Raw genomic sequence first — 13,388 nt, forward strand, 5'->3', positions numbered from 1 at the left:
TAGTGATAGAATCTTGTTTAACAAAGTTAAGCTATTGTTTTAACAAAGTTTTCTGTATAGCCCAGGATTACCTAGAACTCATGATCCCCCTGCCTCACTTCTGATATTAAGATTGTAGACATGCCATATTCTTATTAAGATGAAAAGATGATAAGTGTTCTAACAAATATTAAGGCTACAAAGAATTTTTTTTTTGTGCCTAAAATATAGTTCCTAGAACATAGACTAAAACATCAATAGGGTGAGAGTTATTCCTTCCTTCTGGCCTTTCCTTAGGGCTAGACAGTAACTTCAAATGGACCACCTATAGAAGGGTTATTAACGAAACCCTTTACATTATGGACTTTTCATATTTTCAGGTTTACTCTTTAGAGAGTGTAGACTGGCCTCAAATTAGTGACTCAACTCTCAGCTTTTCAAATTTTTTTTCAAATGCATGTTAAAATAACTTGTGCTTTTGAGTTAATTACAAAAGAAAAACTTAAAGGGAACTTCAAAGCTGTTTAATTTCATATTTCCAACAAAATAAAAGTACTGCTTGCATTCGGGAATGATGTTGCACACCTTTAATCCCAGCACTCTGGGAAGGGAGAGTTAGGTGGATCTCTGTGAGTTCAAGGCCAGCCTGGTCTACAGAGTGAGTTCCAGAATAACCAGAGCTGTTAAGCAGAGAAACACTGTCTAGGGAGGGAAAAAGTATTTGTATGTCAACTTTGGTAAATCTTTGATCATTCAACATTAATGAAAATTTTGTGAATATTTTTTAAATGTGATATTGGTTTGCTTGTTATTTCTTTTCTTTCTTTTTTGTTTTAAGACTCTATCGGTCAATTGGGGAGTATGATATCCTCCGTGGCATATTTAGCAGTGAGTTAGGAACAAAGCAGGACACTCGAAATGCACTATTAGCAGAAGCCAGAAGTGACTATTCTCAAGCTGCTAAGCTGTATAATGAGGTAAAACCAATCTCTGACAAACATATCAGTTGCTTAAACACCCTGGTTCTGTACATTTAAAATGAACTGTTAGCTTTAGTATTAAAGATTAATAACTAAATGTGGTTTTATAATAACCATTTGTGACATAATTGTTACAAAGCATTTTATCTTCAAACCAATAATGGCTCCCTCTTTTATGTTCTTTCTCTCTCTCTCGCTCTCTCTTTCTCTCGCTCTCGCTCCTTTTATTTCTACCCTGACTCAATCTTCCTAGTGGCATGTGCTTTCCTCTCCTCCCCTTCTCTTTCTCCTAGTTCTCTCTCCATTCACTGCCCCCCCCCCACTTCCCATGTGCTCTGGGGGACTTGTCCCTTTTGTGAGGGACCATATATGAATCTCTTAGAATACACCTTGTATCCTAGTTCCTCAGGTGGTGTGAATTATAGGCTGGTGATCCTTTGCTCTCGATCTAAAATCCATATATGAGCGAGTACATTTCAAGTTGGCAAAGATAACAGGTGTCAAAATTTAGGATCTTCTGCTTATAAAACTGTTCAGTGAGTGATCTAAGCTTTGAAACATACAGCAGTCTGCAAATGTCCTCACATTATTTGTTAAGACTGAGAGCATGTTAAGTGACATTATAATGCACTCTTGACTTAAAGCAAATTATGCATCACTTAATTCCCTGGTAAGGTTCTCAGTGGGATTCTTCTCATTAAAATCTTCTTGGTTTGGTTTTTAAGACAAGGTAACACTTTGTAGTCCTGGAGCTCATCTCCTGAGTGCTGGCCTCATTGTTACTGTAAGGTTCCTTTTTCTGTTGTTCCATTCATTGTTATTTTGAATATTATCCCATTTTTTCACATTGCCATGACTACCTTTAGTATTGTGTTATAATACCCTCCTTTAAAAAATGTATTTGCATCTATGTTCTTTTCAACTCCATAAAATAATCCTTTTTTTTTTTTTTTTTTTTTTTTTTTGCCAGGCTTTAAATAAACAGGAATGGTTGGATGGTGAACCCACAGAGGCTGAGAGGGAGTTTTGGGAACTGGCATCCCTTGACTGTTACAACAATCTTTCTGAGTGGAAAGTACTTGAGTACTGTTCTACTACCAATATGGGTAGTGAAAACCCACTAGACCTAAGTAAAATGTGGAGTGAACCGTTTTACCAGGTATGTAGAATTAATTTTCAGTAACTGCAGTAAATGGTTTAGATGGTCATGGGTTTCACAGTTAATAAAACTACCTTAAAATTTTCCAAGATTAAGATAACAGTTTTGAAGCCTTTGGATATTCAAACTCCATGGTATTATTAAACTTCATATCCATTTTTAGCTAGCCATTTCAAAATAAATGGAATGTTTTTTACAGTAGATATTTATCTCTGTTGTGTGACCACATGGAAGAATATTTTCTGTGGTCTTATGCTGCTGAGAAGGCCATCTGCATCATGGCCACCCAAGGAGACACTTCTGCACCCATGCTGCCACCTTCTTGTACTGTATTTCCTCAGTTTATGAGCAGTATCCACAGTGTCTCCCAACTTCAGGGAGATCCCGTTCTTCTGTAGCAGGTGCCTACATATTTTGTGATTAGAAAATAATCCATGTTAGATGAAGTTGCTTTTTAAAATTGTAGTTTTATATTACAGCATATAATATCAGTATCTTGGTTCTCAATCTTAAACTATAAAATTATTACAATAAATATTTCCGGTAGAAATAGTTGAATTCACTCAAATTGGCTTTCTACGTTGATAGTGGATTATTCTTGTTGCACAGGAGATGTATCTACCATATTTGATCCGAAGCAAACTGAAACTCCTGCTTCATGGAGAAGGCAGCCAGTCTCTGCTGACATTTGTGGATGAAGCCATGCACAAGGAGTTGCAGCAGACTGTCCTGGAGCTTCATTATAGTCAGGAGCTGAGTCTCCTTTACATCTTGCAAGATGATATTGACAGAGCCACATACTACATTAAAAATGGCATTCAGATCTTCATGCACGTAAGACAAATGGATATATGTGATGTATACTGCTTTATAATAGTTTTAAGTGGCAGTAATCATAACACACACACACACAGGACCAACCAAAACCTATGTGCTCTCATATGTATTACCTGTTCTTTGTTGTTGTTTGTTTGTTTGTTCGTTTCAAGGCAGTGTTTCTCTATAGAGTTGGAAGTTGCTCTGTAGAATAGGCTGGCATTGAATTCAGAGAGATCCATCTGTCTCTACCTCCCGAGTACTGAGATTATAGGTGTGCACCACCACACCTGGCTCATACTACTGTTCTTTCTTTGGATTCTTCTAATAGTACTCTTTACTCTTCCTTTCTCTCATTTTTTTTTTCTTCACTGTTATAAATGTTCTGCTTTTTTGTTACTTCTTTAGTTTAATCTTTCTCACACTGCAGTGTATCATTTTCTCTGTGGAGTAGTTGTATAGCAGTTTATTTGATTTATGAATAAACGCATAGACTAATATAATCTCTCTGGGTGGCCACAATGAAGATTGATATCTCAACAGTATAAGAGACAACAGGAAACATTCTTCCAGGTAGTCATATCAAGGAGGTTAATACTTGTTTTAAGATATGTTCCATTTATTTTGAAAGGACTAGCTAAAAGTATTGTACGACTTAACAGGAAGAATTTAACTAAGAAATCAAATAATATGCCCTATTCATTTTCTGTCCTTTGTTTTTCACAGTTGTTGGTTGATCTGTTTCTTTGTGAACCATTAACAGCCTACCAACTTTAGTCATAGGAACATAGTCTTTTTTTTTTTTTTTTCATTTTTGTTTTTTATCATTTTTAAAGTAAATAAGTAAACTGACTAAAAAGACTTGGTTTCAGGACTGAAGAGATGGCTCAGTTTGTTAGCATGAAGACCCACTTCAGATTCCCAGGAGCAATGTAAATCTAGACAGGGTAGCACATATCTGTGGCCTCAGCACTCCTCTGATGAAGTGGGAGATGAAGGAGAATTCCTAGTAGCTCTTACTCCACATGCTGCTACAAGTGAATATCAATTGAGGAAGTGCCTTCATTAGATTGGTCTGTGGAGGCATTTTTCTTGACTGGTGATTGATGTGGGAGGGCTCAGCCCACCCTGTGAAGGTAGTCCCAGATTGTTTAAGAAAACAAGCTGAGCATACTATGGAAAGCAAGCCAGTAAGCAGCATTCATTCATTCTTCCATGGTCTCTGCTTCAGTTCTTGCCTCCAAGTACCTGCTTTTAGTTCCTTGACTTCCTTTGGTGATGGACTGTAACCTATAAGCCACATAAATCCTTTCCTCCCCAAGTTGCTTTTGAGCATGATATCTTATTGCAGTAATGAACAAGCAAATTAGGCCAGTCCAGCTAGCATGGTGTGCACACCAGCCAAGGGAAGAGGGCAAGGACTTACACTTAAGGTTGTCCTCTGATCTCCACACATATGCTGGGATGCTTCTACTCTCACACACAAAAAAAGATAAAAAAGAATTAGCTTCTCTACTTCACAATTATGTATTATAAGATACTGTGATTTAAAATTGTGTGCAGATTAGGAGTGTAGCTTGTAGAAGATTATTTGCCTACCATGTAAATAGACCTGGAATAGATCCTTACTAGGAGAATAGGTACGCAGGTGATAGATAGATAGATAGATAGATAGATAGATAGATAGATAGATAGATAGATAGATCAAGGAATAATAGCCAGATTATACTGATCTTACTGCTATATCATATTTTTTTAAACCATTAAGTTTTAATGCCTTTATAACCAAGCCTTCTTTTTTTCTAGAATTATTCTAGTATTGATGCCCTCTTACACAGAAGTAGACTTGCCAAATTACAGTCCGTGCAGACTTTAGCAGAAATTGAGGAGTTCCTCAACTTTATAAGTAAACATGGTAAGTTTTAAGTCATCATTTTTTTTTCCCTTTCTAATTGTGGAGGGGCTTTAACACCTGAATTTCTGCTTATTGAAATGAAACTTAATGTGTGGAGTGAAAACTGCCTTGAATATGTCCTAAAAGAGCACCTGTTGAGGTGGCTGAATGAAAGATTTAAAACATTCCAGTACCATTGCTCCAGCAACTGTAAATACAAAGCCAAACAAAATACTGACAGCTTGGAGTTCTCAGAGTATAATTCCAGTATTGGACCTGGAGGCTCCTGAAGGAGGGAACTAACCACAGTGTGAAAGATAGGGTCCTGTATAACCCCCCCCCCCCAGAGTACCACTACCATGTTAGAGACCTCACTATCCAGAATGGGGTTGGAGTGGTGACTCTGAGGAGACAGTGGGAGGAGCTGGCAGGCTGTGGACAACAGTACAAGTCATGTAGGTCCATGTGTCCCCAACAGTAGATTTTATTCTTATTCCTCTGAAAAGCCATACCAGAGTATTAAGAGAGTACATCTTTGTATAAGGGAAATGTCTTCACTCTAAATCTGTTTTGTTTGAATAGTTAAAGATGATTTATCAAATGTTTTTCATAGCTTATTCATTGTTCCCTGTTTTAAACTTCGAGAAGTATTGTATTTTTTAAGCCATCTTAATAATATATAAATATTAAGTGCTTTCTATAGCTAAGAAGTTAGGTCAATCTTTTTATCTGTTTGTTTATTTATTTACTTACTTACTTTATGTCCCTGCCACAGTTTCCCTTCCCTTCTTTCCTTTCAGTCCTTACCCCCACCCTTACTCTGTTCCCATTTCCCCAGTCCACTCCTACTCTGTTTCTGTTTAAGAAAAGGCAGGTCTCCCATGAATACCAACAAAAAATGGCATAGCAAGTTGCAGTAAGACTAAGTGCTTCCCCATGTATCAAGGGTGAGCAAGGTGACCCAGTATGAGTAGAGTCCCAATGGCTCATCAGTTAAGAGCACTGGCTGCTCTCCCAGAGGTCCTGAGTTTGATCCCAACAAACACATGGTAGCTCACTGTCTATAATATTTTTTTAAATATATATATGTGTGTGTGTGTATAATTCTTTTTAAAAAATTTTTTCATACAAAATATTCTGAACATAGTTTCTACTTCTCCAACTCCTCCAAGATCCTTCCCACCTCCCATCTATTCAACAGCACACCTCTTTTTCTCTATTTATAAAAGAAATAAGCAACAACAAAAAAAGAAAATAGAATTTTAAAAGGAAAGTACACACATACCCAAAAAAACATAGACAGAAACCATAATATATAACAAAAGATCAAAAAGTGACCAAACAAAACAGTATGAATAATAAAGTCTATAAAAATACCATGTTGTGTTATCATCTACTGCTAGTCATGGGGTTGATCCTGAAGTATGGTTGATATATCCAGTGAGACTTGATTGGAGACAGTTAATTTTTCCTTTGCAAGCTGTTGATTGCAGATATCTTCTTGGTTGGGAATGGGAATTCATATCCCCTTCTTTTTATCATTGGGACTCTATTTGACTTGAACCTGTGTGGACTCAGTGTATAACTGCCACAGTCTCTGTGAGTTCATGTGTGTGTCAATACTGCTTTGTCTGGAAAACACAGTTTCCTTGGAGTTCTCCATCCCTTCTGGCTCTTACAATCTTTTCACTTCCTCTTCCACATAGGTCTCAGAGCCCTGAGGGGAAACATTTGATGAAGACATCCCATTTTGGGCTGAGAGTTCCAAAAACCCTAGTCTCTGCAAGTTGTCCAGTTATAGGTCTTTGTTTATATTCCTGTTTATTGAAAGAGAAAGTTTTTCTGATGATAGCTGAGTGAGGCACTGACCTATGGATATAGCAGATTTATATTAGGAGTCATTTTATTGCTATGTTCCTTCAACAGAACTGTAGTATTTAGTTTTCTCCTAGGCCCTTGACTTACCTAGTCTCAAGTTTGTGGTCACCAAGAAGTGTCAGACATGGGTTCCATCTCATGGAGTGGGCTTTAAATACTCCCATGATGCTTGTACCATTATTGAAGCAACATATCCCATAAAGAGGTTACCGTTGTAGGTCACAAAGTTTGTAGTTGGGCTGGTGGTTACCTTTCTTCTCCAGTAGCATGCAGAGCTCCTTCCAAAACCATGAACACTAGTCAGTAGGGATGAAATTTCTTAAGTACCCTCTCGACTTCTCTGCATTTAATGAGATGTAAGTATTAGCATCAGCGCCTTATCATCAGTTTGTGGAGAGCAAGCAATGGCCTTGGCAATAACCTGACATGTTTGGGGATTCCCATGGGGCTTCTTTGGCCAACAGCTCAATTAGATGCAATGGGTCATCATTCCTGGCACTGGGGGTTTCACATTATGGCAAAAGATGTATAGTGGGTCCATTGTCTTCCCTGTTACTTTATGATTCCATTTAGATTTATTTCATACTGTTTTAAGAAGCTTTAACAAAATTAGGTTTGCCTCATATAGCCCTTAGTATTAATTGTCCCACCCCATATTCCCTCCCATAGCCTTCTTTTCCCTCCCCCTCCCTATTTGATATCCCATTCCAGTCTTGGTCTCCCCAGCCCCCATCTACCCATAACTGTATATTCTTGTTCCCTTTCCTAGGGATATCCTTCCCTCCCCTGCCCCCCCCCCGACCTTATTCCTTACTTTACACCTAACCTCTGTAGTTATACAGATTGTAGCCTGCCTATCACCAAATATAAGTAACATCCAAATATGAGTAAGTACATAGCATATTTGTCTTTCTGGGTCCGGGTTACTTTACTCAGAATGATTTTTCCTAGCTCTATCCATTTACTGTGAATTTTATGATTTCAATTTTTTTTTTTTTTTTTTTTTTTTTTTTTTACCAGCTGAGTAATTTATTGTATGAATGTACCACATTTTCTTTATCTGTTCATCCAATGACAGATACCTAGGCTGTTTCCAACTTCTGGCTATTATGAATAGAGCAACAGTAAACATGGTTGAGACAGTAGAATGTAGACTCTCACACCAAACTGCTGTGACAGACCCAGTGCAAATCTGGGATGTCAGCATCACAGATCAGTAGGATATGGTATTATTGAGCCAAATGAGGATTTTTATTTTTTTATTTTTTTCAGAATTGCCAGCATGGCAGTTCTTTGAAACCAAGACTTATAAGAATGTGGTGTTTAGCATACTACACTCATCCTGATCACCCAAGTAAACTATTATAACTATTCATGTTTGCAGTGTTTCTTTCAGACTCACATTCCTAAGAAGTCCTTGCTGTCCACTACCTGTGATTGGTATATGCCCAAGAGTGGTACAGCTGTATCTTGAGGCAGATCAATTCCCATCTTCCTAAAGGAATCTCACTGGTTTCCATAGTGGCTACACAAGTTTGCACTTCCACCACATCCTCACCACCATGTGCTGATACTTGTGTTTTTTATCTTAGCCATTCTGACAGGTGTAAGATGAAATCTCAAATTATGATTTGCATTTTCCTCTTGACTAAGGATGTTGAACAATTCTTTGTGTCTCAGCCATTTGTTTTCATCTTTTGAGAACTGTGTTTTGTTCTGTACCCCATTTTTAAATTTTCTGACAACTTTATGAGATGTTCCAGTTCATATCAGATTTGGCTTTCAATAAAATGTACCATAACACTATGAAAGCATTTAGTTTTCAGTGCTTTTGGGAATTGCAGATGAAAGACTATATTAATATTCTGAAGTGATAGACTTTACATTTAAGAATGAATTACAGTTGGTATAGTGACATGTAATTCCTTTTGTGAATGAAAGACAAGGTTTTGGATTTTTTGTTGTTTGTTTTTTAATTTGCTGAATTTTTTAATTTGATATTTTATTTTAGTTCTTGAAAAGTAAGAAATTCAAGTTAGGTTTCTGTTTACTAATTCTGATTCTACTCTGTCATTGTACTCTGTATATATTGTTATCATTCAGCTGTGGATATGATTAGTCTCTAATATTATCTTTAGGTGATTTATCGTCACCGGGTCCCCTTAGGAGACTTCTAAAAACCTGGACAAGCAGATATCCAGACACTGTGACAGACCCAATGCACATCTGGGATGACATAATCACAAATCGGTAGGATATGATCATAATGAGGATTCTTTTCCAGAATTGCCAGCATGGTGGTTCTTTTAAACCAAGGCTTATACAAATATGGTGTTTAGCATACTGCTCTCATCCTGATCACCTACATAAATTATTCTAACAGAGCATCATATCTGTTTCCTTCAGACTCACATTCCTAAGAAGTCCTTGCTGTCCACTACTGTGGTTGCAACTACTGGCTGTGATGTGGGCAACCCTGTGTCTGCTCCTCTTTTACATCAGATAGCACAGAGGACTTCTGTGTAGTGATTCTTTATTGATGTTTTTAAAATTTGGGTGTTCACCAGTTGGCCTCATGCTTCCTTCTTCCCATATATGGTTGTTTATAGTCCCCAGTTCTGATTTCATGTTTTTATACTGTGCAGACCTAACCCTGTCTTGTCTAGAGGGTGATATTCACCTATACTCAGGAAAGGGGCCATGGAATCAGAAGTTGTCAGTTGTTTGTGAAGTGTCCATAGCACTCAGAAATGTTTTTCATCTATTACCAAATTTATTTCTTTCATTTTACTTTTATTATTGTCATGGTGGGAAATATGGCAGCATGCAGGCAGGCATGGTGCTGGAGAAGGATCTTGATCCTCAGGCAGTGTACTGACTTTAGCTTCTGAAATCTCACAGCCCACCCTCACAGTGACACACTTCTCCAGCAAGGCCACACCTCCTAATAGTGCCACTCCCTGTGGGCCAGTCAATCAGATACATGAGTCTATGGTGGCCATCCCTATTCAAACAACCACACTATCCTTGGGAATTGTATTTTGTATTTTGCATAGTTTCTATGCACCACAAAGGTAGGTTGCAAGGAGCTCATAGTCCTATCTTTGAGTCAAAACTGTTACTTAGCCGGGCAGTGGTGACACTCTCCTTTAATCCCAGCATTTGAGAGACAAAGGCAGGAGGATCATTGTGAGTTTGAAGCCAACCTGACCTACAAAATGAGTTCCAGGACAGCCAGGACTGTTAAACAGAAAAACCCTGTCTCAGAAAACCAAAACAAACAAACAAAATTTTACTTCTGGTTAAACAGCTCTTTTTCAGGCCTTGTCCTCCCTAGTGTGATAATACTCTCCTCCACTGCCTGAAGTTGGATTAATTCCACCTTACCTAGGAGAGCCCATCTCACATGTGCAAATACATCCCTATCCCATCTGTGATCAAATGACCATTTTTAACACTTGTTGCTTGTCTACAATCTGATTTAAACCTATAAAAGATTAAAAACAGTAGTGGTTTTTGGGTAGAGAGGGGCAAGACAAGTTGGCTTGGGACCAGGAGCACCGAGTAGTACGGTAAGAATAGAAGCACATCCATGGCTGGAAAGGCTGGTGTCTGGGGGTTTCCAGAAAGGGAAGGAAAATATAGGTAGATGTGAGGCATGCTAGTTTGTCTGACCATAATGTTTCTAGGAAAATTAGAGAAAGATGGTATACAGGTACATACTTGTAGTCCCAGTTATTTAAGCCACTGAAGTGGAGTGATTACTTCAGTCTACAAGTTTGAGACCAGTTTGAATAATATAGCGACACCCCCCACCTCCCTTAGAAACAAAGAAGGAGGAGGAAGAAGACTATGGATGAGGCAAAAGAAGAGAGAAAAAGAAGGAAAGAAAATTAGACCTACATGAAAAACTGGAAGTTACTTGATAGGGATAAAGTTTATGTATTATGGCTCTTGGACCGTGATACTGATATTAATGTAAAATAGATCACTAAAACAAAATCATATATGTAAATTATAAATATAATGTATGTTTGTATACATTTATATATAATATCTTAATCCATATGAAATTGTATGTAAATTACAATTTCTATATATGGTAGTTTATACCTATAATCCCAATACTCAGGCAGCAGAAGCAATAAGATCTTTGCAAGTTTGATGCCAGCCAAGTCTACATACATATCAAGTTCAAGACCAGCCAGAGCTACATATTAAGTCCCTGTCCTAAAACTAAATTTATAATTTTTTCTAATTATAAAAATGATTATATGTATTTGAGTGTTTAAAAAAAACCCTGAGGATGGAGAATAAAGAAAAGATATGGCTGCATGTGCAGGGGAATCAAACTTGGGTCAGATCTATTTTTAAACTTTTCAGTTCTTTTCTTTTTTCTAGGCAGAATCTCACTGTGTGACTGAGCACTCACTGTGAGCCAGGCTCACCTCAACTCAGATTTGGGATGATTCTCTTGCCTTCCCTTCCACATTGTCTATATACAGCAGTGATTGTTTATAACCTCAATTCTTCACAATGTCTCTCGGAATAGGACGTTAGGTTAGAGATACAAGGACACAAATGGCTTTTGACTTAAGATACAGTGTGCTGCCCATTCTTTAGAGAGAAATGTTTAAATTTAAATACTTTATGGAAATGGTGGTACTGAATAAACTCTGTTAACACTGAATAAAGTCTGTTAAAAATATCTTTGGTAATCTTTCAAGAGTTTATTAAATGGGGAGAAGTCTAATGCCTTCAGTGTAATATTTATACTACATGACAAGTGAAGCCTTACTCTGTTCCATTCTATGGTATGGTGCAGTACAGGGAGCCTTTCATGACTGACATTGAGATTCACTTTTTCTTATTTTATATAGCTACTTCTTTCTCAGTAAAATAGAGGAGAGACTGACTGCTTCTTCAGGTGATCCCAGTATGAGTGTGGATGAGAATGAAGATTCCCCTGACAGGAGAGAAGTGCCTGAGCCAAAGGAAGATATTCGCTCCATGATCCAGAGCTGCAAGTTCACTATGAAAATGAAGATGATAGAAAGTGCATGGAAGCAGGTACGTTCTCTATCTGTACCCTTCTGTGGCCTTATGGGAGCATCCTGAACTAACTCTTTTCTCAACTTTCCTCTCAGATATGAACCTTAAAAATAATTAATTGGTCTACTTACTCTTTTTATAAAGAAGTAATTTTAGAAGCTAGGATGTAGCTCAATGGTAGAACTCTTACCTACCAAGACCCTGGTTCTATACATAATTCTTAGAGAGCAAAGTTTGAAGAAACACTATTCACAAACCCTCAAGTATTTATTACAAGATCATTTATTTGGAAATGCTTGTTTTCTATTACTTAAAAAGCAACTAATATAATTTCTTATTTTATCTGTAGTCGAATATTTACTCTTGGGGCTTTTTGAGGGACCTACCACCCACATCCCAGATAAATCACACATGGAGGCTTATTCTTTGTCATGAGTTCCTGACCTTCACTTGACCCATTTCTAACCAGCTTTCCTTTCTTTCTTTCTTTCTTTCTTTCTTTCTTTCTTTCTTTCTTTCTTTCTTTCTTTCTTGTTATTAATATTTTTCATTTAATTTATTATTTTACATATCAATCCCAATTCCCCCTCACATGCACCCTGACCACCCTCCCCTACCATCCCCCCACCCCAATTCCACATGTAGGGCAATGCCATCCAGTTGGGGTCATGTAGATCTGACAGGTCATGTGAAGTAGGGACTAGGGCTTCTCTCCTATTTCTAGGTTAAGGCAGTATCCCTCCATGGGGGATGTGTTAGCAAGGCCTTTTGTGCACCAGGGATACATCCTGGCTCCATTTGTCTGAGATCCCTTAGACTGCTCAGTCCTTCTGGCTGAGACCCATATTCAGGGGGGCCTGAGTCAGTCCCATGCTGGCTTCCCAGCTATCAGTCTGGTGGCCTGTTAGCTCCTCCTTGTTCAGGTCTGCTGTCTTTATATGTTTCTGCAACCTCTAACCAGCTTTTCTTAACTTAAATGATCCCATCTATCTTTGGCCTTAGGACCTTTATCTTTCTTTATTCCTGTATACCTTTTATTTCCTTTTTACTCCATGTCTGCCTCTAGGTTGCTATGTGTCTGGCCCCTGATGTCCTCTTCCTTTTTCTCTCATTCCCTGATCCTTTCCTTTCAGATCTTTCCTCCTGTTTATCCTCTCTGCCTGCCAACCCCACCTATCCCTCTTTCTTCCCTTACTATTGGCCATTCATCTCTTTATTAGACAATCAGATATTTTAGAAAGGCACAGTAACACACCTTAAAACAATTTTCCCCAACATATATCATTTAGAAAAATAGATCCTTAATGCTTACAAATTTTTTAGGTTTAGTTTCTAGATTTCTTGTATTTGATAATAAGGTCTTAAGTTTGTCTTTTGAAAATTATATATCTATTATAATTTGAATTATATTTGAATATATTCAGCTTGTTATTTTAATGACCATTTATTGACTGCTATTATAAACCCTTATAACCCTTATTAATCTAGTATAAATAATTAACAATTCTGTTTTATCTGCGGGGAGTGGACAGGGCTACTCCAGAAGGAGCTAAGGAAAGTCAGGAAGCTATGAGAGAACACACTGGACCATGGTGCATACAACCTGCTGACCTGCTGAGTTGTCTCCAAA

At 37.7% G+C, this 13,388-nt stretch overlaps 1 protein-coding gene across 1 annotated transcript in view; it reads left to right on the plus strand.

The window, feature by feature from the left end:
* Prkdc (protein kinase, DNA-activated, catalytic subunit) overlaps positions 1–13,388 on the plus strand; it is a 204,977-nt gene that overhangs the window by 159,656 nt on the left and 31,933 nt on the right. Inside the window, 6 exon segments of the mRNA XM_051190977.1 lie at positions 818–956; positions 1,930–2,118; positions 2,728–2,952; positions 4,741–4,849; positions 8,845–8,956; positions 11,587–11,776. Coding sequence (XP_051046934.1) covers positions 818–956; positions 1,930–2,118; positions 2,728–2,952; positions 4,741–4,849; positions 8,845–8,956; positions 11,587–11,776 — 964 coding nt within the window.

Source organism: Phodopus roborovskii, unplaced genomic scaffold, assembly GCF_943737965.1.
Source record: "Phodopus roborovskii unplaced genomic scaffold, PHOROB, whole genome shotgun sequence".
Taxonomy (NCBI): domain Eukaryota; kingdom Metazoa; phylum Chordata; class Mammalia; order Rodentia; family Cricetidae; genus Phodopus; species Phodopus roborovskii.